This window comes from Desmodus rotundus, chromosome 1 (genome assembly GCF_022682495.2).
Source record: "Desmodus rotundus isolate HL8 chromosome 1, HLdesRot8A.1, whole genome shotgun sequence".
NCBI lineage: Eukaryota > Metazoa > Chordata > Mammalia > Chiroptera > Phyllostomidae > Desmodus > Desmodus rotundus.
The window spans coordinates 89427618-89453756 of NC_071387.1; the positions used below are offsets into that span (position 1 = coordinate 89427618).

General features: G+C 38.7%; 1 protein-coding gene across 1 annotated transcript; it reads left to right on the top strand.

The window, feature by feature from the left end:
• The first annotated feature begins 1119 nt into the window (after positions 1 to 1119).
• UQCRC2 (ubiquinol-cytochrome c reductase core protein 2) lies at positions 1120 to 24840 on the top strand. Its single transcript, XM_024560412.4, has 14 exons — positions 1120 to 1346; positions 4182 to 4265; positions 4361 to 4510; positions 5618 to 5682; positions 7106 to 7162; positions 7603 to 7727; positions 11589 to 11686; positions 13781 to 13838; positions 15898 to 15993; positions 16310 to 16509; positions 18969 to 19049; positions 20843 to 20919; positions 23103 to 23256; positions 24572 to 24840. Exons 1-14 carry the CDS (start codon positions 1314 to 1316, stop codon positions 24653 to 24655), a joined length of 1362 nt encoding a protein of 453 aa, XP_024416180.1. The 5' UTR covers positions 1120 to 1313; the 3' UTR covers positions 24656 to 24840.
• The last annotated feature ends 1299 nt before the right edge of the window (positions 24841 to 26139 follow it).

The following is a 26139-nucleotide window of genomic DNA, read 5'->3' on the forward strand; positions in this document are numbered from 1 at the left end:
GGTAAAAACCTTCATGGTTTTTGCCGTATCTCCCTATCACCTATGGTCAATTTACTTAATGTTTAAACCAACTTCTTTTCTTTCATAAATGTATTTAAAGAGGAAGTGCACTGCTATGCCAGCACTGCTTGCCATAATATCCCAAATAAATATGACTATTAAAGTAGAACAGCGTTCATTCAACTCATGCACCACTAGTATAAGTCTACCACACTTTGGATAACTCTTATGTATGGTACAGACCGAGTTAGGAGTGACCTTGAAGACACAGAAATTAGGTTGGAGTGAGGTTCTAAAAGACCAGAACCCCATCAGGCAGTTGTAGGCATGCAGCAATTAAGCCACAGGCCAGATGTGTTTGTCTCTGCTTTCTAACAGCTGGAACAGCAGCCCTTCAGAAGTTTGATGCACACGTGAATCACCTGGGGATGGTGTAAAAATGCACATACTGATCCAGCATGGAACCTGCAGAGTCCGCATTTCTAACAAACTCCTAAGTGATACTGATGCTGTTGGTTTCCCAAACCACGCGACGTCGCAAAGTGCAGACAGTGAGTCCTTCAAGGGCAGCGATTGCGCCTCCCTCCTCCACTTGGCGTGGGCTCACCGAAGCTGTCTGCTACCGCTCCTTTAAGATGGACGTGCTTGCTTCCCCGAAGTCACGTGACTCAGAAGGCGGGTTTCAGCTCAGAAATCTCACACACACCTCTACTATTCAAAGCATTTTCATTTTCTCATACAAAAACCAGTTTTCACTTCCTACGTAACCCCTGCCTAGAATATAGGTTCCACGCGGACAAAGGCATTAGTTGGGAGCACTGTGCCCCCGGCCTGCTTCGGGGGTTACACCAATGAATTCCTCGGACCGCCTCTCTCTCCTGGGCCGAACGACCTACCGAGGACTTTACCCAGCCACACACAGTCACCCGCGGCTGGAATCGGAGAGTCTGTCCCATTGGGCTATCCAGTCGGGAGAATCCAAAGTGGCGGAGGGGCGTAGAAGCTGTAAACGTGTCAGGAGAGGATTGCCGAGTGGATGTCCGGGCCAGGAGGAGAATCCAGAAAGGTGGAACGGAAGTTACATGCTGAAGTGTTTACTTAAGAAAACAGCTGTCTCCCTACCCTGCGAAGTGCAGGAATTAAACTGGTCCAATCTCCCCCAAGGAGCAGTAGAGGGGTCCGGATAGACCGCCGTCCGGATAGAGAGGACCCGTACGAAGGGGCGCGGGGGAAGCTGGGAAACTCCGGTTGTCGGCCACCATCTTGCTTTCTTATCAACCGGCAGTGACCGTGGGTTAGAGCAATTTTGGGCTATGAAGCTGCTAACCAGAGCCGGGTCCCTCTCGGTGAGCATACCCGGCGGGCTTGGGGAGTGTTGGGGAGCCGTTTGTCAGCAAGGTGATATGAACCGGAGGTACCTGGTTAGGGGTCCAGGGCCTTAGTCTGGTCTGCCCTTGAGCTGAACCCTGCATCTGGGCTGCGGGCAGGGTGGGTCTTGCGTTGCAGGCCGGCTTCGTACAATAATCAGAAGAGACCTAAGGACGAAAAACTTGAGGGAGGGAGAGGGCTTGAGAGCGGAGTGGAGAGACCTCTGAAGGTCACTGCTGCAATTGCGTCCCGAAACCGTGAGACCTGGGTGCAGGAGGCCGACGTGGACCTAGCCTGTCAGTCTTGCCCTGGTAGCTGCGGCCTCTGCTTCTTGGTGTATCATGGAGCACCAGTTTCCCTAATAGTGAAATGGACTTATGAGTAAAATTGTAAGAAACGAGCTAATGTCTTTGAAGTCATCACTGCCTGGAACTTGGTTACGGTGTCCTGGATGTATGACGTGTGTTTTTAATGATCTTGTTAGAGACTTCCTCTGTGAGGGCTCTTTTGTCTGTCCTCAGGAGTTGCTTAAGGCTCCTCCTTCAAGCCCAAATGAAACATAGCTGTCACTAGGGAAAAAACTCAGGTGTCAGTATTGTATCATGTGGAGCAGTCATTATCCAGGAGGAGATCGGGAATGCCCTTAAAAACCTCAGCTTTGCCTATTTTGCCCCCAGGGAATAGTTGGCAATAGCTGGAAACATTTTTTTTAAAGATTTTCTTTATTTTTAGAGAGAGGGGAAGGGAAGGAGAAAGAGGGAAAGAAACATCAATGTGTGGTTGTCTGTCATGCACCACCCCCTCCCATCCACCCACTCATCCATTGGGGACCTGGCCTGCAACCCAGGCATGTGTCCCTACTGGGAATGGAACCAGTGACCCTTTGGTTGGCAGGCCCACGTTCAATCCACTGAACCACACCAGCCAGGGCTGGAAACATTTTTGGTTGTAACAACCTGTGGAGAAGTGCTGCTGGTATCTAGAGGTCTAGGATGGCGCCAAAACATCCTGTCGCACACAAAGAGCCCTCCACAAAGAAACAAATGTCTAGCCCAACATGCCAATAGTACCCAGCATATTTATTAGGTAACCTAATAACCTGGTAGAGGGAGGTGCAAAAGACCAGGGGATGGAGTTTTCCTGTGCTTAATGTTTAAATAGATATCCTATGAATTATACAAGTGGCCATAATTTACAGTCATTGTCTTACGCTTCCTGGCACACCTAGACAAACCAAAGATTAACAGTCCTTTGAGTGCAGCCCAGTTAGAGGGGCAAAATCTCCATTCCATCCATACCCACTTTCCAGTAAGGGGAAAAAAAACCCTCAAAGTTAACAGTTGGAAAATACCAATGTAAACAGATTACAGTAAACTTGAAAGTAATTATTGTTTCTAATTATAGCATATTTTACATAAGAGTAAATTTATATGTATTTTGTTATTAAAATGATAATTTTTAATTGATTGGTTTAAGAGAGAAACATCAATTTGTGGCACTAACAGTTTAGGCGTTCATTGGTTGATTCTTGTACGTGCCCTGACCAGAGATTGAACCTGCAACCTTAGTGCGTTGGAACCACTTTCCAACCCACTGAGCTACTCAGCCAGGGTGTTGGATAATTCTTTGCAACTGATTTGAATGGGAAAAATTACAGGAAATACATAACCAACAAAGTATCAGTGTTCAGACACATCTGAAGGGAAAATACCTAAATCTCCCTTGGCAGTAGCTCTATGGATTATATTTGAACTTTATGCCCACGTCTTAAATTTTAATTTTTGGAAAATTAAAAGCCAAAATCTCAAGTAAGATTAACTATGCCATACCTAGCAAACCAAATTGATGATAAAGCAAAGCTAATTGTAACCTATAATTAAAAAGTACTGACAGCAGATGAAAACTAGGGATCAACTAGTGCACTGCTGCCAGAAGCACAGCGAAGTGCCCTCTATCCTTCACACTTGATCATTTGGTCTTGGGAGTACCAAGCTGTATTAATTCTTAACATATACACTGTGACCTCATAAACCTTAGGCATAGTAAAACAAATTCTGTGCCATTGTATATCATTTTCCAAAAAGAAAAAAATTATGCAGTTTAGATTCCTAATCCAACATTTAAAAGGACCCTTTACTTTATGAATGGCTGCATATTACACATTGAGATTCTGCTGTGGATGAGGATATTGTTAACTTCAGGATGATATAAATTTGTATTAGTCAAAGAAGCTATAACCCTTTGTTGTGTAGTCTCAGTGTTGCAGAAAAGAGAGAAGAAGATAATATGGGAAACATTTGGGGCTTGATAGAGGTTTTCCTTGGTACATTGTGTCTTTCAAAGGCAACTAAAATGATTGTCATTTCAATTGGAAAGAGACTAAGATGAGACTCTGGGCAGATAAGGGAAGCAGCAATACTAAAATCTATAAAAGGGTGTGGGTGTCACAATTCCACACTTTTTCAAATGAAACCAAAGCATTAGAGCTAGAAATAGCCACTTGAAGCTTTAATAAGATAGTTAAAAGGTAAAAGAAAATACAGTAATTTTTTACAGAGTAAAAGTGAATGTGTATAGCTTGGTATTCCTTCAGGCTCTACAAGTCATAAATAAATAGAGGTTTAAGAGAGGCTTGGGTGAATGGTGGGTTAATAAATCCATAATAAGTCAGTCAGTTAAATTTTGCCATGGAGTTCTTTTACCACTGAACACCTTCTGTTGCCCGGGCACACTTAGGATATAGTACACTGTTTTTCTGAGAAATGTGTAACCTGGGTTGGGTTTTTTGTGTGTGTTTTTTTTTGTATGTTTAGAGATTTTATTCCCTCAAAGTTGCTCCCAAAGTGAAAGCCACAACTGCCCCTGCAAGAGCGCCTCTACATCCTCAGGAGCTTGAGGTCAGTCCTACTGAATTGCTACCTGGGACTTACACATGCCTTACTATCTTGGTAATATAAAGTTTATTCACAGCTCTACTTTATTTTAAATACAGCTTACCAAGTTACCAAATGGTTTAGTGATTGCTTCTCTGGAAAACCATGCTCCTGCATCAAGAATTGGTTTGTTTATTAAAGCAGGCAGTAGGTGCGAGGACTTTAACAACTTAGGAACCTCTCATTTGCTTCGACTCGCATCCAGTCTGGTAAGCACCTTTACTTTCTCAGTATGTTTAGAGCTTCTGTGGTCTCTTGGTCCTACAGAAAAGAAAAACTAAAAGCAGTGTTCCTGTGTTAGTTTCCTGTGCTGCCAAAAGGAATTACTGCAAACTGAGTAGCTTAAACAACAGAAATTTATCCTCTTAGGCTAGCACTCAGGGTAGCAGTTGAACCGTGCTCCCTCTGACGGCTCTAGGAGGAGCCTTTCCTTGCCTCTTCCTGGCTTGTGGTGGTAGCCAGCAATCCTTGGTATTCCTTGGCCTGCAGCTATATCACTCTTAATTTCTGTATCTTGTCACACAGCATTCTCTCTGTCTCTGTGTCCAAATTTCCCTCTTGATTATTCTATTCCTATTAGATTGAGGGCCTACTGTAATCTAGTGTGACCTCATTTTAAATATGTTTGCAAAAATTCTGTTTCCAAATAAGGTCACAGCCACAGGTTCTGGTTGGACATGAATTTGGGGGGAACAGTATTCAGTTCTATACAGTCCCCTAATATAACATGAAAAAATCACAGAGAAGCATTAAACTAGTGTCTATCTAAATGTTTGTGCTAGAGTATAAGAAATCAGTTTTGAAAAATTAAATTTAAAAAAAAGTATGAAAATTATTCTTTCCCATATGCAAATCTCTTTTAGACTAGACTGATGAATCTAGTAAGCTTATATTTGATAATGAAATATTTGCCTAAATGTACTTTATATAAAAATCTATACTTGTGCTTTTTGGTGAATTTTGTTTTATAATTTTTTTAAAGGTTTTATTTGAGGGGAAGAGAGGGAGAAAGAGAGGGATAGAGACATCAGTGTGTGAGAGGTACATTGATCAGTTGCACACCCCCAGCTGAGTAACCTGGCCCACAACCCAGGCATGTGCCCTGATTGGGAATCAAAACATCAACTTTTTGGTTCACAGGCCAGCACTCAATCCACTGAGCCACACCAGCCAGGGATGTTTTATAATTCTTAAACTAAAAAGAATCTACTATTTAGTTAAAGTTCCCTTTGAATTTAATGACATATTAAATTATAGTGTGCTGTTTGGGAAACTTAGAATTAAAAAACTACTAAAAATATTTGTTCTTTTTTAAGACTACAAAAGGAGCATCATCTTTCAAGATAACTCGTGGAATTGAAGCAGTTGGTGGCAAATTAAGGTTTGTTTAAAATAAGTATTAGGAAATAAATAGTGAAAACACCAGAAAATATTCTATTGTAAGGGAACTTGTCTCTGTTATCAGGGTGGTTAAAGATTTTTTAAAGAAGGAAAAGACTGATGAATTTGACTAGATCAAAATGTAACATCTTTATGCTTTAAAGTAAAAATTTAATTAACTGGGAGTAGATATTTGCAAAATGCATAATGTGGAGAGGATTATTTTGAAAAATAAAGAATTACATACTAGGAGGAAAAAACAAAGAGAAGATGGATGGACAGGGGACAGGAACAGGCTATTCCCAGAAAAGGAAGCCAGAAAAAGCAATCTTCACTTGTAATCAGTTGTGTGCTAACCATTCCTCACCCATCAGAGTCGTTATATCTTGTGTTAGCAGTGTTATGGGAGGTAGAGAATATCTTATACAGCTGGTGGAAGTATAAATTGATTCAACTACCTAGAAAAGAATCAAGGAATATCTAGTAATATTGAAAATGAGCATATCCTACAGCCTCACATTTTTTAGTCCACATTCACAAAAATGTTTTTGTAGAGCCTGGAAACAATTTAAGTGTCCATCTTTAGGGAAACAGATAATATAGTATGATGTAGTCATATAGTGGGACTACTACAGAGCAATTAAGGAATGGCCTACTTCTGCATATCCACATAATAGATTAAAATACAAAATGTTTTGTGGAAAAACAAGTTTCAAGATTTTTTTAAAGATATGAGTCATTTATTATTTTTTTAAACAGTAATATGTAATGTTTATGAATATGTCTGTCTCCGGGAGAGAGTGAGGGAATTAGCCTGGGAAAGGTACAAAGGGATCAGTTGTCAAGTCGTGGTAAAATATACATAACATAAAATTTCTTTTAAGTGTACAGTTCTATAGCATTAAGTGGCATGAAACAACCAGCACCACCATCCACCTCCAGAATGTTTTCATCTTCCCCGTTACTAACTCTTTATCCCTCTCCTGCCAACCACCATTTTATGTTCGTCTCTGTGGTTTTGACTACCCTAGATACCTCGTATGAGTGGAATGATAGCGTTTGTCCTTCTGTGAATGCCTTATTTCACTTGGCATAATGTCTTCAAGATTCATCCATGTGCAATGTGTCAGGGTTTCTTTCCTTTTTAAAGTTAAATTATTTGTATTTTCTTATTAAAAATATCCTTTTAATTTTTGTTTTTCAATTATAGTTACCATGCAATATTGTACTAGTTTCAGGTGTGCAAGATAATTTTTTTAATATTTTTAAATTTTAGTTGATGGGTATGTGTATTTTTGTTACACTATCTATACTTTTTTATGCTTCAAAATAATTTTTTTCAAAGGAACTGGTTAATTTAACAGATACAAAGGAAAACTTCTGATTCAGATAATTCACTGTACAGTAATTTATTTCTGATGCAGTGTGACTTCAACAAGGGAAAACATGGCCTACACTGTGGAGTGCCTACGGGATGATATGTAAGTACCTGCATGTATTTAGGACATCTGCTTTTTTTTTTTTTTAATTAAATTTATTGGTTTCAGAGGAAGGAAGAGAGAAAGAGAGAGACATGGGTATGTCATTCCACTTATTTATGCGTTCTTTGGTTGCTTCTTGTATGCTCCCTGACCCAGGGCTGAACCTGCAACCTTGGCGTATTTGGGACAACATTCTAAACAACTGAGCTACCTGGTCAGGGCTAGGACATCTGCTTTTAAAGAAATACTAAACTGCTCAGTTCTAAATGCAGCATTATGACCTCTGACTTTGGTTTTGGATTATGATTTGCAAAGTGCTTAAAACACTGTGCTTCCCACAAGGTTAAAGTGTAAGGGTGAGAGTATTACAATGATATAGAATAGATAGATGTTGGTTTTAAATTTTTGACTTATAACTTTTATCTTGATATCCTCTGCAGCGATATTCTAATGGAGTTCCTGCTCAATGTCACCACAGCACCTGAATTTCGTCGTTGGGAGGTAGCTGCCCTTCAGTCTCAACTAAGGATTGACAAAGCTGTGGCTTTTCAGAATCCACAGGCTCGTGAGTGCCTTTTTAGATTACATCAGTTGTTTCTAATATACTGGGTTTAAAAGAAAATCGATTTATAGAGAGTGAAAAAAGGTTGAAGTTATTTTTCTACTTGCATTTGAAAATGTCTTTTCCCAAAATTTGTCCAGTTTGTTCTTTTGTTTCTAAACATTTATATTGTTGATTATTTTTCATCTTTTATAGTTTAATTATGGGATCCTAGGCATTTTTTTCCTGCCACCCCACCCATGGGTTTTTTGTGGGGTTTTTTGTGGTTTTTTGGTTTTGCTTCCACCAAATCCAGCAGCAGTTTATCGGTGCCACTGACATTAGTGTTTATTGTTACAAATAGCTGTTACTGTTTAGCCAGTCCACCTCTACTGAGTCTTTCCAAAGTGATCTATTTAATTTTTTTAAATAATACTTTTTGTATTCATGTTTTGTATTTATGTAATGTTTGATTATATGATTTTGACAAGTACAACTGGCAAAACAAATCTGTAAAGGAACACCACCAACTCTTGGAAGTAACTCAACTTTTGGTAGGAGCAGATGTTCAGGTAGACCGCTCCTGAATGCTCAGGTATAAACAAGTGACCAGCTGCATGGGCTCTGTGTGGGATGGGCTTCGCTCAGAATGCAGGCCTTTTGCAGGAGACCCTTGGTCCTCCCAACCTCAGTCACCCCACCAAACTTTATGCCTTGTGGAAGGGCCAGTGGGTTGTGCATAGCTTGGGCCCACCGTTTCTTCAGAAGGCTCTGGAGGAGGACCAGGTGACCTCAGAGGATGGCAGAGTGGCCTATAGCTGGAAGTGGATTTCGGGGTACCTTGGACCTTTTATTGATCTCTCCCTGGCTCAGAGCTGGAAGAAACCTACGCTTGTACATAGTTTGGCCCCTCCCACAAACACCCAGGCCCAGCAGAGGCAGCCACAAACAGTGAATAGCAAGAAAGCTCCAGAGAGGTAGCCCAAAGCCAGGTACATTCAGAGTCTGACATTTACCTGCACAGGAACCCAACCCAAGTGGGACCCAAGACCAACACAAGTCAATGATGTGCCGGGGTCCAGCCTCAGTGGGTCTCGGTCCCCGGAGGATGGATGGCGCAGGCGAAGTATGAGGGGTCAGACACCAAGTTTGATGCCGGAGAACGGCCAGCCCTTGTGGGTCTGACCAAACTCTTAAGAGTTTAATCAAGCTTTATTTTTATAGGGAATTGTTATATAACATCAAAGGAACAGGTGCATGGCATGATTTATCAAGCAGAAAAAGTCTATACAGAAATACCAAGAAAATGTACTGGAAGTTCTACAGATTTGTTCATACTAAACAAAAGTTATTTTGACCAGGAGGGATATCAATCAGACAACTACAAGTACCTACATGTACAAAGTTTCAAATGGCTATTGATCATTTGATGTCTAACAAAGTTTTCAGAATTTGGCATAGGTCAAAAAGATACGCTAGTCAGCAGTTATATGTGAACTATTAAAGGGCCTATGTGGTTAGGCTTTCTAACTCAGCCATCTGTCTTCCTGTCTAGGTTCTTTCTGTATGCACTTTGCAGGGGATGATCTTTGTATTTGTTCCCTCATGCTTAAATCATAATAGTTCACCTATTTTCCTTGCTCTTTTACCCATCTAGTTCCATCAATTATTATTCCTGTCCAAGGTATAGGGGGGTTGTACTAAGGGGGACATCTAGTAAAACTTTTCTGCATTTTTCGGGCAGCTAGCCTGCCCATTGTCTAATATTAATCTTCCAATAAGTAGGAGAAGTAGGTTGTGGAGGGGTTATAAGGGACTTTTGTTCTATAGCCAAGAAATCATTTTGTACAATTGCATTGGAATTCTGCAGGTCAGTGGACCTGAAATAGAAGTGCTCAAAAATCCCACCACGTAGTAATAGCAAAGACATGCATGCAAGGAGAGACATACAGGAAGTCCAGCCACAGCTGCCTCTGCTGTGCAGACGCATCTCATCCATCCTGACTGTGTCAAGGGTCGGCTCCCAACAGTGGTGGGCTTTGGACCACATCAGAGCTCCACCCAACTAGCCACATAAGCAGCACACCCACAGGGAATTCCGACAGGCACCAGACCCTGCAGGGAACAACTCCGCCTCAGGGGACAGCCCCTGCACAGTGACTCATACATGTAATTGAGGTCTATCCTTATAGTCACCCAGCCTGGGGGTTAACTCCATGCAAGAATGGGCCTACAGCATTCAGGAGTCAAATACAACAGGTGAGTGTACATAACTCACTCAAGAGACATTTCCTAGAACACCGAGCTCAGATGTTCTGGAAAATTGCGCCACTGAGCCCCATAGGATATTTTTATTATAAAGCCATCATAAAAAGAGTCAGAGCAGATCTACCTAATATACAGAGACAAACACAAAAAGGCGGAACACAGGCCTGTTGAGAAAGGGTCTCTGCCTGCAGCATAATGAGTGCTTGGTTCACGTTAGCTAATATTATAACATAGTGATACTTTGTGTCACAAAGAAGTATGATCTTTGTTACTCTGAACTTCTACAAAAGAAACAATGATAAATTTTATTTTTTTTAAAGACTTATTTATTTTTTGTGGGTGGGGGAGAGAGGGAGAGAAACAAATGTGAGAGAAACATTGATCGGTTGCCTTCTGCCTGCCCTCAACCGGAAACCTGGCCTGCAACCCAGTCATGTACCCTGATTGGGAATCAAACTGGCAGGCTTTCGCTTTGTGGGATACCTAAGCCACTGAGCAGCACTGGTCAGGGGAGAATGGTAAGTTTTAGAAAAATGACTTACACGTCCAGAGTGGCTTCTTCCCCACTGGTAGCAGTGAGACTCCAGCCCTCCTCCTTCCTGCCTGAGCAGTTCTGTAGTTTACTGGCCAGTGTCTGCCTGCAGGTTTATATCCTCAGCCCATCTTTCACATTGCCATTACAATGACTTCTCTGACATGAAAATCTAGCAAAAATCCTTTACAGGCTTTTAATTACAAATGGGATAAAGCTCAAGATCATCTGGCCCTGCCTGCCTCCCTTGTTTCTTCCTGTACCCTCTCCCCCTTCTCATTGCAGTTCCCCTTTGAGTCAAATTGTTGTCATATTTTATGCCTTCATCTGTTCCTGCTGCTTGAAATCCATTCCCAAATCACTCACCTGGCAAACACATACTTACTCTGTAAGGCTCATCCCAGATTTTACTTCTCTTAACTCCTGTCTAGTTTGCACTGCCTTTCCGTGTCCCTCTGCAGTTCTGATGTACTGTTGACCTAGAGAGGGAACCTAGAAGTAGTAAAATTCAGATTAAATGACTTGTTCAAAGTTTTCTCAACATTTTGAGGGCAGACGTTGTGTCTTACTTATCTCTGTATTTCTGGCACTTAGCACAGGGCCTGACATAGGAAGATGGCCCAGTGATGAACAAATGAAAGGGACATATCCCAAGCAAAGCCTCTAAAGCAGGAAAGTAGGGACAGTGCCAGGACCCCAGTGAGGGGTACAGTTTGATTATAGCATTTGACCCCTGAAAACTACTAATATGACCTAAGCCTGATACTCCTCTAACTTCTCTTACATTGACAACTCCCTCATTACCTAGAGAGGGTACCTAGAATTAAGTAAAATTCAGATTAAATGACTTGTCCAAAGTCACACAGCAAATCAAACTTCCTGAACCCAGGCCATTATAGTTTCCAGATAATACCAGGTACATAGAGAAGTGTTTAGGTGGACTCCAGCAAGTTATCTGTTATTTTTCTCAGCACTTCTCAACTGGGAGAATTTTAAAAGTTGTCATAAGATGAACAAAACTTTCTAAGTTCTAAAAATGTTGTTTTTATTTAAATTACATTTCCATAACTCTTCTTATTTTACAGGTATCATTGAAAATTTGCATGCTGCAGCTTACCGAAATGCCTTGGCTAATTCCCTGTATTGTCCAGACTATCGGATTGGAAAGGTGACACCAGACGAGGTACTGCACAACACGTGGCGTTTAAAATGTGCTTGTTTCATATTAAATTGAATGTTCACCTACCGTGTTGTTTATAATTTTTCTTTCTATCTTCTAATTTAAAAATTCACTTGTTTGCTTTTTCTTTTATCAGCTTTTCAACTAAAATTCTATCAGAACTGTTTTTGTATGTTTTGACTTAAAATTAAGAATTCTATAAAGGGGATATACGAAAATTCAGACACAAAGAAGAAAAATGAAGGAAAACACCTCACAAATGTAAAGGCGCTCAGTGTTAATATGCAGATTTATTTTCTTCTAGACCCTTTTCTGTGTGTACATATCTTTTTAAAACAGTATTATAAAAACATAATAAATAAGTAACAGTATTAAATGTTTAAGTAAATAACAGTCTTGTGACAAAAATATTTACCTTTGTGAAGATAAATTACTGAGGTAGCTAAAAGACAATGCAAAGAAAACATTCATTTATCTATTGTGGTGGTGTTTATAATTGTGAAAAATTAGAAACAAGATAAATATCCAACACTGGAGAAATACTTAAATAAGTTATTAAATATTTATAGAATGGAACACTATGCAACCAAATTATTGATTGATATGGGAAAATGTTATGGTGTAATGTCAAGGGATGAAAAAGTAATTTATGAGTAGGATATACCAAAGAGTCTCATTTAAAAAAAAAATAAGGTATGTGTTGTATAGCAACTATACTTTAATTTAAAAAATAGTAGTAACGTGTGTGTGTGATAGATAAATACTAAGATGTTAACCAAGATTATTTCAAATTATTAGCATTTTTTAAATGTGTCCCTAGGCTAAAGGGAATTCTAAAGAAATTGGTGCCAGGATACTTTGAGCAGTGGCAGCATTCAATAGGGGAAAAAAAGAAAATGGATATCCAAGGTGACTTCATATTTGTAGGAACCATTCATTTTAGGGCACAAAAATTTGATAACTTGATTAGAATTTCAGTTTCATTACCCTTGCCTAGTGATTCTCAACATTATGACCCATTCCCAAAGAGACTTTGTAATCAGATTTTTCTAACCTCCCCCAATGAATTTTTAATACCACAGATACACCGAATATCTGTTAATATACTGTGTCTTTATTTGTATTCGGTATATAAAAGAAATAAGACATTTTTCTTACCCTTAAGAACCAATTTTCATTCCCTTGAGCAATAGTGCTCCTATTGAGAATGCATGTTTAAGCCTGAGTTTTGTATATTAGGTCTAAAATAAAAGTATAAAGCAGTGATTCTCAAATTCACTGATTCTTAGATCATGGGGGATGGGGATAGTTTTTAAAAAAAGATTCCAAGATTCCACATTGAGTTCTACCATATATCAGTTTGTATAGTGAGCCTAGGAATGGGGTGAGGTTTGGGAGAGACAGTGACAGTGTTTTTGTTTTTTAAGTCCCCCCCCGATAATTTTTTCATCATCTAGGTTGAAAAGCCTAGTATAGACAGTAACCTTATGGCAAGATGGGTGAGAGGTACAGTGAGGTAATTCTGTTAGCTCTACAGTAGAATGTAAATAGTCCTTTAATACTACTTGCATAAAGACAAAAGAAACCTGGTATGCTGCTTAAGTCACATCATAAAAGTAATAAACTAGGTTTCAGTTTTTTTCAAGTTCAAACCAGTGTGTGCTCTGATTTTTCATTCCCTTTTTAATTTTTTTTTCAGTAATAGCTTTATTGAGATGCAATTCACATATACAGTTGACCTATTTAGAGTCCACAATTCAGTAGTTTTCATTATATTCAGTTATGTAACCATCATCACATTAAGTTCTAGTTCTTTTAAGCAGTAGTTTTTAAATAAAATCTAGGTAGTCTCTTATTCATTATAACAACTTTAAAGGGATTATTTTTCTGCTGAACTGCAGTTTTAAATTTTTTACAGCTTGCTATATATTTTTTAAAATTTTTCATAGAGTGATTTTTTTGTTGTTTTTTATTGTATTTTTCCCATTACCATTTATCCCCCTTATACCCTCTTCTACCTCTGCCCAACCCCTCTCCCCCCAGCTTTTTATATATTTATACCAGTATAACCTAACAAATGCTTTTTAACTTCCTCAGTTACATCACTATGTTCAGAACCATTTTACAAGTGCACGAATGGCTTTGATTGGACTTGGTAAGTTGGGAGTTGCCCACATATCAATTTGCTTTCTCAGGAATAGTCTTAAACTGTAATTAGGTGAGTACGTATTGAACACAATTTGAAAACTCGGTCCTCTGTTTATGTCTCATAGGCAGTATGTAATGAGATTGTAATTGCTAGTGTTTTTTTCTTGGAAAGCAGAGTCCAATATTTAACTTTGTAAATTACTAGTTTTAAATTTATTACAGTATTTGCAAAACCTATGACAAAGGGTAAATTTCTCTAGGCAAAGAGCTTTTACAGGGTTTATTTTTTTTAAAGAAGTACAAGTTTAATAGAAAAATAGGCAAAGAGCATGAACAGACAATTCATGAGGAAACTGTGTGTGTATGTGGTCGGTTACCATTGAAAAAGATGGTCAGACTCACTAAAAATTAAGAAAATTTTTGTCTGTGAGATTGGCAAAAATTAAAAGTTTGACACTGCCCAGTATTACCCAGGGTATGGAAGTAGTAGGCACTCTCAAAAATTGTTGGTGGAAACGTAAACTGATCGAACATTTTTGGAGGCCTGTTTGAGTATATCAGAATTCTAAATTTATGCTCTTAGACCCAGCAGTTTTACTTTTCAGGATATAACCTACAGAAACACTTGGTCAAGTTTACAAAATAGTTGCTTGAGAATATTATTTGCAGTATTTTTTTCATTCATTGTTTTATAAATAGCTTAATTGAGGCGTAATAATTCATATACAATGAAATTCACCCTTTTAAAGTGTACAGTTCATGGTATTTAGTATAGAGTTGTGCAACTCTTCCCACTTTGTAATTTCAGAACATTCTCATCATCCCCAAAAGAAACTCCATACTCGTTATCAGTAACTCCCCATTCCACCTCCTCCTTGCCTCTCTGGCAACCACTAATCTACTCTCTGTCTACACATAGTTGACTCTTCTGAACATTTCACTTAAATGGAATTCATACATTATATCACCTTTTATAACTGGCTTCTTTCTTAGTGTAATGTTTTCCAAGTCCATTTATGTTATAGCATGTACCAGTGTTCCCTTTTCTGGCTGAAAAATATTTCATCACCATATTTTATTTATTCATTCATCAGATAGACATATGGATTATTTCCACATCTTGGCTATTGTGAATATAAACATTTGTGTATAAGGTTTTTGTTAGATTAGAACATCTGTTTTTAATTCTTTTGGGTATATTCCTAGAAGTAGAATTGCCAGGACATAAGGTAACTAACTATCTGTAACCGTTTGAAGAACTACCAGACTGTTTTCCAAAGCAACTGAACCATTTTACAATCCCACCAACAGTGGACAAGGGTTCCAGTTTCTCCACATCCTCACGAACCCTTGTTATTTTCTGCCTTTTTGATTATGGCTGTCCAGGTGGGTGTGAACTGGTTTCTCATTGTGGTTTTGATTTCTATTTTCCTAACGATGCTGAACATCTTTTTTTGTGCTTATTGGCCACTTGTGTATCATTAGAGAAGTGTCTGTTCCAGTCCTTTGTCCATTTTTTAATTGGGTTGTTTGCTTTTTTTATTTTCAAGTTGTAAGACTTCTTTATATATTGTGGATACTAAATTCTTATCAGATCCACTCTGTGAGTTGTCTTTACCTCTCAAAAGGGTTCTTTGATACACAATGAATATTGTTTTAATAGCCAACTATTGGAAATCTGAATGTCCATAAAGAAGGGATTAATTAAATAAATGATGGTATATTCATATAATGGAATTCCTTATAACCATTAAAGATTTGATGTAGACCACTCACTCAGATGCAAATTACCAAAGGCAAGTTAAAACAATATCAATAGAATTACACCATTTTGAAAAATAACAAAATAAAGATAATAATACATGCATAGAAAAAAGTTTTATATGAATATATAGTAAACTATAAATGGATATCTCTGGGAGAATGGCATTTGGGGGCAGGGACTCTTGTTTTCTTTACTGTTTATTTCTGAAATATTTGAATTGTATAATCATTTTTTAAACTGATGTTTTATAATTGTCTTTTAGAAATTCTGGTTCTAGCTTTTTTTCTTTCTGGTGAAATAGGTGTGAATCATTCTGTTCTGAAGCAAGTTGCTGAACGGTTTCTGAACATGAGGGGTGGGCTTGGTTTATCTGGTGCAAAGGCCAGATACCGTGGAGGTGAGCGTTTTCTTCTATTAAGTTTAATTTTTCAGAAGGAAGTCCCCCCTTCCCCTCCAAAATATTGTATGAGAGTGGAATAAGCCTGATTATTTACTACCAAACAGCCTCAATGTGGAAGGAAAGAATTAGCTCGCTTGGGTCTTGTCTTTTAAACATGTTTTGTGTGTTTTGTGGGGGTGGGGAGGGTGGCAGGAAGAGCACTGGACCTCAGGAAAGCTTAATCTTAGTGGTTCATAGTATGTGGTACAGAATGCTAAAGAATAAAACCAGTGGTGACCACTTTCTTCTTCACCCTCTCCTTACATGGCCCCAGGTGAAATTCGAGAACAGAATGGAGATAGTCTCGTCCATGCTGCTTTTGTAGCTGAAAGTGCCGCCACAGGAAGTGCAGAAGCAAATGCATTTAGTGTTCTCCAGCATGTCCTTGGCGCTGGGCCACATGTAAAGAGGGGCAGCAATGCCACCAGTCCTCTGTACCAAGCTGTCGCCAAGGGGATTCACCATCCATTTGATGCAAGTATAAGCAGTTGATAGCTCTCCTCTTTTCTCAAAGGCTCGGTGTTTACAATGTAATCCAGATAGTCTGTTCTTAATGTTAATCTGCTCTTAAATTTTAAGACGAATGCAAAGAAAATCTTTGTGAAGTTGAAGATACAGCCAGGCTTGGTTTTAGTACTTCAGTGTGCCTACCGAAAACTTACTATCCTTTCAATTATTCTAATATACAAGAATGGGCAAGGGTAGGTTTATAGTTGTTCATGTGGAAAATAATACAATACTTAGCAAATAATAATACAAGAATAAACTGTTTCACATACTCAACAACTGTAAACCTACTGTAGAAAGAATACTTTAGCCCTGTGGCTTAGTGGATTGAGCACCAGCCTGCGAACCAAAGGGTCGCCAGTTCCATTCCCAGTCAGGGCACATGCCTGGATTGTGGGCCAGGTCCCCAGTAGGGGGTGAACAAGAAACAACCACACATTGATGTTCCTCTCCATGTCTTCCTCCCTCCTTTCCTCTCTCTCTAAAAATAAAAATATAAAGAAAAAGAAAGAAAAAAAAAGTACTTTAAAAAGTCAGAAATTCACACTTCACTTTCCTTTAGGATAAAATTTTAAATACTAAACATTCCCCTAAATTCTAATTAGCCTTTATTTCTAGATTTTCTTCTGTCCTCTTCCGTTCTTATACCCCCTTCCTGATTTTGACTGTTCTTTATGTTTTTCAATCAAGTGTACAAGATATATACCAAGAAATTCCTACAGCTTTTGATTAAGTTAAAAAAGAAAAGTAAGCCCTGGCCAGTGTGGCTCAGTCGGTTGGGCATCATCCTGTAAACCAAAAGGTCATGGGTTCAATTCCCATTCAGGGCACATACCTAGGTTGCAGGTTCAGTCCCCAGTCAGCATGGGCACAAGAAGGCAGCCAGTCAGTGATTCTCTCTCACATTGATATTTCTCTCCCTCTCTCTTTCCCTCTCTCTAAAATCAATAAGCATGTCCTCAGGTGAGGATAAAAAAAGGAGAAGAAAAGTAATAACATTTAGTCACAACAAAAAGTCCATGCTACTTTAGAAGACACCTTTTTATGACAGAAAAGTGCTAAAGCTTTTGAAATGATGATATTCAAATCAAGATAATATAAAATGTCAGCAAGGTATTATTTAATGAGTGACCATTGTTTTCCCAATGTACTATACCTTACATGACATTCAATGATATGCTTTTAAAAAGTAACACGTACTATAAATTGTAGGACTAAGTATTCATAACTTCAGCAATAGTACAAGGCACAGGTAGGTTTAGTTTCAGTAAGTCTTTGGCCATGTGCCACTTAAAAGTGGATATTAAAGTCAACCTTCTCCTTTTACTCCTCTGTTTAATATTTGAGTGCTAGTTTTCAAACTTTTTTTTTTTTTTAGCAGAGGAGCTTTTTTAGCCAATATGATTTCCCAACTATAATGCCCACACACACATTTTTTCTTTTAAAGTTTTGAAAGTTTACTTGACAATGAAACCCTTGGAATCTTCTGTACAGAGCCTTAGGGGGTCCCTGGAACAGTTTGAAAACCACTATTTTAAATGTTTCTAAATTAATTCAACTGCTGCTTTTTAAAATTTCCTCCAGATTTTCTCTCTCTCGGTTCATGTTCTACTGTTTTCTTTACCATGGAATGATGATGGCGGCTTTGGGGTGGCTGGAGTTTAATCCTAATCCAGTGACATAATGTAATAGAAATTCCTACTTCAAAACTTGCCCAGAAATTTGGAATATGAATAGGATAGTCTCAGATTATAATTCAAGTAATTGAAGTGCAGTTTTTTTATGCTCTATGCTTTATCTGGGCTGGACCAGTGGTTCTCAAATGTTAAAGTACATGAGAATCACCTGGAATATTAGTTTAAGATGTGGGCTCCAGACTGCATCTAGAGACATCTAAGTCATCTGTTGCAGGAAACCAGAAGTCTGTATTCTTAATAACAGTCAGGTGATCCTTATGTAAATACTGGGAAACCTTATCCTAGGCAGTCATGTTACCTTAAGGAGCTTAACATTGTTCAGACAATAATAACCCTGTTATCCAGAGGCTAAACATTTTGCTACCTTGGAATGTGAATAATGGCCACCAAGCAGAAATTTTCCCCTAACTCTTTAACTTTAGTCTTTAGACATGCAAGTGAATTGGTAAAAAGGAAGTCAACAACAACAATAGGGTAGAACTCAGGTTTGTCTAGCACCAAAGCCCACAACCCATGACACTCAGCCATTGTGTCTATAATGACAATGTTCACAGGTTCGTGTTTACATTTACCTTTCATCATCAAAATCGGTTCGCAAAAATGAAAATAAACAAAATCTTAGTCTATTTTGCTTATATTATGAACATACAAGTTTTTATCTAGACAGTGTTAATTGTGCCCCATTCTACCTGGTAGAATGACATACAGTCAAGTTTCATTATATTTCAGGTTTCTGCTTTTAATGCCAGTTACTCAGATTCTGGACTCTTTGGGATTTATACTATCTCACAGGCCGCAGCTGCTGGAGATGTAAGTTGCAAACTCACCACGCTCACAACTTTTTATTCCCCATTAACATATTTTTAGTTAACACATGGAAATGTTTGAATGCCGTGACTTATCAGAGGTCTGTAGCATCACTGAAGTGTATCTGCTGTGGAGAAAACATGTATACTAATGCTTCCAGGAAAGAGGGAGGAAATGCTTCCTAGGTATTTTGGTTCTGTTTGGAAAAGTGGCATTGAGTTGTCTCTGGGACATCCAAATTGAGATCTGAGGTGAGGTCAAGGCCAGTATGTGCTTTTGGGAATCCTCAGACTGTGTTGAATTCAGGGTTTTGTATGAAAGACCGTAGGAGAAAACTGAAGCTCCTTATGCTCTAGGCTTTAAGTGACTCAGGAAAATGACCAAGAAAACAGGAAGAAAAAGAAGAGAAACTGATATATTTGGAGGAAATTAACACCATTTTGATCTACTGTGGATTGACATCCCTCTAGTTAACCACAGAGAGGTCTGATAGTTTTAGCAAACCAGGACATCATTGGTGATATTACCAGTTTTCACCAGAATATTGGAAGTAAATGGTAACTTACTGTGCTAAGAAATGAATGAGAAGAAAGAAATGCAAGGTTGGGGTAGGCAGGTGGAGCTTGGATGCAGGGCTGTGGGGGGTAGGTTTAGTAGGGTTTATACTAAGAGATGAACTTGGAAGAAACATTCATAGTGAAGAGAGAAAGATTGAAGCAGACATTGGAGATAGGAAACTATAAATGGGAGGTTTGGGACAGATGAACATCTAGATACACAGAGAATGGCAATTAGCCATTAGAGACATCTTCAAAGCAAATTCACAGTACAGACAGGTCTGGTTTGGAATTTTTCATCAATAGTATTCACTAGCCTTATTGAGGAGGCAGGTAGCAGGGTTGATCCCAGGTTGAAGTCCTGCTAGGTAGGCAGACAGAAGTATGAGGAGATAGCAAGGGAGTTGGGAATGCTGGCAAGAGTTTGAGAGAATATTCTTGGATCTAGGCTAGACAGAGAAGTGAAGCCAGAGGGACCTCAAATTGAAACAAACCAAGGAACTAGTGATCTTGATAAAGTGGAAAAACAAGGACAGCATGATGTAAGACTTAGGCTGGGGGTCTTGGAATTGAGGATTTCAGGGGTAGGGCAAATCTAGGTTATGGCCAAGTCCAGAGTGTAGCTATGAATATGAGTAGCTGAAATGGATGGAAAATGGAGGTCCTAGAATTTAGGTAATTAGGGGGAACATTAAGTAGCAGACCCAGAATGATGCCACGGTCGGGGTGGAGAAAATCATGGGCCAGGCTTATTAATTTACTTAGTCAACAAGTATTTACCAAGTGCTCACCCATATCACCAGAACTTGATTTCTTCTTGACTCCAGCATCCCCAGTGTATTGACAAGCTTTAAGTTGGCTGAATGGATTACTACTTTCTTCTCAGTGAATAGTAAGAGCTAGCAGTGACACTTTGCATGACACTTTGAGAGGCTAGGGAAATTTTAGAGCTGCTTATTCTTTATAGGTGATTATAAATCCATATTTGCTTTTCCTAAACCTCCCTGCTATCCTCTGCCACTTACTTTTGCAAGAAGCTTTGCTACTCAAAGACTGTAAGTTGTACAAACAACTGCATGATGGAATATTGGAAGAATAAGGAATGCATACTGACTTAAAAACTCCATCCAAATGGACACTGCTTTTTCTCTAGAACTAAGCTTCCATCTTGTGTTTTTGCCTTAGAGGAGCATTTGATTGCTTCAGAAGACTCTTGAAGCTTTTCATTGTCTGTCCTAGGTTATCAAGGCTGCCTACAACCAAGTAAAAACAATTGCTCAAGGAAACCTTTCCAATACAGATGTCCAGGCTGCCAAGTAAGTTTCAGTATTAGCTATGTGTTTTGTGTTTCAGTTATTTGAAAGTTATATTTTTTGTAGTTATAACAATATTGTAATACATGCACAAAAGGATTAAAAGACACAGAAAATTATTTTAAAAGAAAGGGAGACATACCCATATCCTACCATCTAGAGATATAACTTAAAATTTTGCGTGTTTGCATGACCATTTTCATGCATTTTTAAACATAATTGTTAACATTGTATACATACTTACATCCTATTTAATAGCATGTTTACTATTGAAATTTGAAAATTACAAACACAAAAAATGATCCTTCATTCCCAATAATTCCTCTGTAACATTACATTTCTGTTTATTCAGATTACTAAAAAATTTGTCAAAAACAATATTAATTGGCATATCAAAATATATTTAGTGGGCACTTTATGCAATTGGAAATCATAAACTCTAAAAGATATCTTTGCATTTAAAACATTTGTATTTCATCTTCTTGGTATGGATTCTCAGCTGGGTTAAGACTTATAAACATTACGATGAAAGGCTCTGCTTTAAAATATATGTGTGTTTGTTTATATAAAATTTTTATTTTTATATTCAAAGTCACAGTGAAAAAGTTTATACCAGTTGATAATCATACCACCAGTATATGAGTGCCTGTTCCACCATAACCATTAGTAATTTCTTTTCCTCTTCACTGATGCGATAGACCAAAAAAAGATAACTGATTAAAAGATTGAATTACTCTTCACCTATTTGGTGATTTTTAAATTCCCACTGTCATCATTGAAAGTACTAACAACACCTCTAACTCGCAAGTTTTGGGATTTTCTCTTAACTAAAAGAGAGACACTTTGGGCAGAGTTGGAAATCAGCTTACATTTTCATATAGCAGTTTAAAACATTTAACTTTGACTCCATCCATTGAGGACAGTTCATAATGTGAATCCTGAAACTCAGTCTTCATGATCATAAGTGTCGCCCACATGGCAAGTATGACAGTGAAGTACAAGCCAGAAGGGAATAACTGATTGGTCGTTTCTGTTCCCATTTGTGTTATTACTTTGTTAAATGCCGAACACACTAAGAAATTGCCTCTCTTGAATAATGACAACATGGTTTATTAAATACTGTATCCATGGAACCAAGGGTTAATAGGGTGTAACTCTGTGTACCAGAAACAAAACATAAGAAAAAATTGAAACACTGGATTTATTTAAGAAAAATCTATTTCAAGGTAGTTTATATAAGAAAGTGTATTTTAATAAGTGAAACACTGTTTTTATAAGGTATGGCAATATGTAGAAAATGGAGTATCAGTTATCAATGTCAAGGGGGTTTTTTTGTGTGTTTTTTGCCATTTGCATGGAGTTGATACTTTTTCCTATCGGGTTCTTAGTCTTCTGTAGTGAAAAAGAGAAAGTAAGGTGGTGTTGCTGAAGGGACAAACTTTTGGTAAAGTTTATTGCCGGTAGAATCTCGTTTTAAGTAAGCTGACAATTTGGTAAAATTGCTACATATAATTTCAATTATGTGTAAATGGAAGTCTTGCTACAGCGTGCCAAAGGAGGGTAATTTATTTAAGGGTTAAATAACCTAGGTGCGTTATTGAACACCAATTTCTTTCTGGGAGAATTACAAATTGGATATTACTTTATTTGAAACTGATGCTTTTGTGCCCACATTTAAGCTACTGGGGCTTACCCACTTGCTTCTCCATTGCTTTCTACCCTCGATGAGACAAATCCCAGCACAGAAATGGAGCTGGGGTACAGGGATAGCTACAGAATTAACACACAACATTCTGCTAAGTGGACAGCTTTAAGAGCCCATATAGTTATTTTTCTTTAATTGAAATGCCTAAAATGATTACCAAGAAAGTATCAACAGACAAGAGTTATCTCACTAATCAAAGCTTTACATTAAAATAGGTTTAACTAGATCTCAGTTCTAGTCCAAAATCAAAATGTAATCTGTTGGGGTTTTGTATAATTTTGTACTGACAACTTTCTAAATGATAATGTAAATAATGGTGAAGCTGAAGAAATAGAAGGGAGGCCTGTAACAGTGTAAGATTTCAAAGCTGTTAATTTGCATATTTACCAATACATATTTGAGAGTCTGGGAACGTACTAATAAAATTGCCTTGCTCTGTAAAACTGGCTTCTGTCTTAGTTATGCACCTTTAATTGGACAGGAACAAGCTGAAGGCTGGGTACCTAATGTCAGTGGAGTCTTCTGAGGATTTCCTGGATGAAATCGGGTCTCAGGCCCTTGTTTCTGGTTCGTACATGCCACCATCCACAGTCCTGCAGCAGATTGACTCGGTAGCTGATGCTGATGTCATAAATGTAAGCAAATGAAAACTTACGATTTAACATCAAATAACTTGACCTTAATGATCCAATTTCAGAAGGCTTGCATAAGCTTCCTTAGGCTATATATGTTATTCTTGTGCTGTTTGGTGCCTGTCTACCTGGTGTGGAGGCAGGTAAGCTCATTACCATCAGATCTGCGAATAGCTTCCTTATCAACTCAGGGTTTATGTATCTTCCTCATTCAACTAAATTACAATTAAGTTAAACCATTCTAAATTCTTAGAGGTCAAGAAGAATCGAATATTGGCAATTTTATGATTCAAACTTACAGCCAAGTTTGGTATTTTTCCTTTTCACTCCCAAGAAGAAAAAAAGTCTATTCTGCAAGTCCTTCACAGTCCAGCATCTCAAGATTTTCTTTTGTCTTCTCAGCCTAAGACATTCTCCTACTCTTGCTTTTTTTTTACCACATATATTATTGTTGCCTACAAGATGAGTTGTTTTGAGGGCAAGGAATATATGTTATACTTCCTCTCTGTATTCCCTACTATACCAAACAAGTACATGAACTACAGAATAAATTCAAAATCAGTAGGTTTTTCCAATCCTTTCTATATTAAAAATGCCAACTGCCCTTTCATCGTAGACGTCTCAACCATCTCCTTGACAACATGTCTACCTTTTATAGGGACAATGAGGATGGAAAAAAGAGACAGTATATTTTAAGGAGTAACACCAACATCACTTCGCTGGACCCAGAATTTATTACATACTTTTCCAAATGTCTGTCCTCATCTTGTATACTACCATGTGAGTCCCACCCCAACTGCTGCCACCGCCATACACTGAAAAAAGATGGCCTGACATAATGGGGGGACTGATACTTACGGCATTACACTTAACCTAAGCAACCAGCCTTTGAATTTGAAGTCATGGCATAAAGAATACTAAGAAAATTGGACTTTTAAGTTAATGATCAGTGTATTTTTATTAGCCTAGACTATTTGTCACTGTAATACAGAAATAAGAAGGTACAATCCTGCCCAAGGCCAACTCCACCCTAGTTTGCAATGTCCATGAGGTTTTCCTTATCTCCCTCTGTAACAGCTACCTTCATATCGAGAGCACCGCACTTCCTCAGTCACATATATAATGGGATACTCAAAGAAACAGCTAAGCTTTTATTCAAATTAAAATAGCACACTAGCCCCCTTCTGTAGTTAATTTTTACAAGAAGCTGTTACAGAATTGCTGGCTTACAGTGTCATCCATAAACTCGTGAAATAACAGAATAAATAAGTTAAATTACTTTTAACTTTCTGCCTCTTGTTTGTTTGTTTACTTAAAGGCTGCAAAGAAATTTGTTTCCGGCAAGAAGTCAATGGTAGCAAGTGGAAATTTGGGGCACACACCTTTTGTTGATGAGCTATAATGCTGACACACATTGCAGGAAAAGAGCTGGATGTTTTCTCAGCCCAGAGCAGCAAACACATGGAAGTCACAGTCTGTAATGTAACATTTATCTTTTTTTTTCAATGAGGTGAAATAATTGTAAAAAGTATAAATGCAAGTAATTGTTTCCAGCCAACCTAAAGTCAATAAAACATTCTAAGTGTTTTCTTGTGTTTTTTTCTAATCAGTTAACCAACAAGTATTTATTATCTGCAGGCATCTTTGTTTTAGATGCTGTGAAGGAGAAAAGGATATGATAGTGTGAGAAGCCATTAAATGAAGTTTGAGTAACTATTAGCCAGTATTTCCAGGCTATTGTTGGTGGTACCTCTTTGAGATAAAAGCAGAGACTTCTGGTCAGTATGGCAGCATCATGGCTCCCTTCCTCATACAACCACATCAAAATTATAGAACAACCATCAAGTTGAATGGGAGTTTGTCAACTTTGCAATTAAAGAATCCACATCCATCCAGACTGGTAGGAGGGGTGGAAACATGGAACTGACTGGTCCCACATTCATGTAAGGTGGATAACAATTCGGGAGGGATATCTCAGGAGTGAAGAGTCCCAGCCCCACACGAGGCCCACCAGCCCAGGATTCCAGTGCCAGGAAGGTAAGTCCCCATTACTTCTGTCTACAAAACCCAGCAGGGACTGAATTGGTGGAAGAAACCTCTGGAGTCCCAAGCAGTTCCCCTTAAAGAGCCCACACATGCTCTCACCTACTCAGATTCACTCCCTCTACACTCTAGCACTGGGGTAACAGTTTGAAAGGCACCAGTGGCATACAAGGAGGAACTGAAGTTTCTGGTATCAAGGTGAGAGCTGGGGATCAGCTTTCTCCAACACAGAAGGGCAAGCAGCAACCATTGTCACTTTTCTGAGTGTACCTCCCACAGAGCCAGCTGGCGGATGCCATATCTGAGATTCCCATCAACCTTGCTAACACTGTTTGCCCTCCCCTGGGGATGCCCTCTGGCTCCATCCCACCCAATTTATAGCTGTTAACAGTAGCTATTTTATATGAATAGCTGGTCTTAGTTCATGCTTCACAACTTCCTAAATGCTCTCAAGCAACAGCTTGTCTCTGTACGCTCCCTTCCCCCTACCTCTTGCTAAGTGGCCCCAGGCCTGTCTTAGCAGCAGTCACCTAGATTCACAACTTGGCTTCCCCTGGCAATCTCTAAGCCCAGCACCAGTAGCAGCCCTCTCAGACTGCTTTATAGTTCAGGCAGGGTGGCCCCAGGCAAAACACAGGTCGGGGCTGACCTTGGCCTGCACCACCCAGGAAACCCCAGAGCCTGTGCATCCAGTGGACAGGTACAGATCACATCTGAGCACTACCACCCTGCCCCTCCGCAGCTGATTCTCCACAGAGGTTGGAGTGTGGAGGATGGTGAAGGCTGGAGTCATACAGCCAGAACCCACAGGGGTTAAGGAAATAGTTAACCACAAGCTTCAGC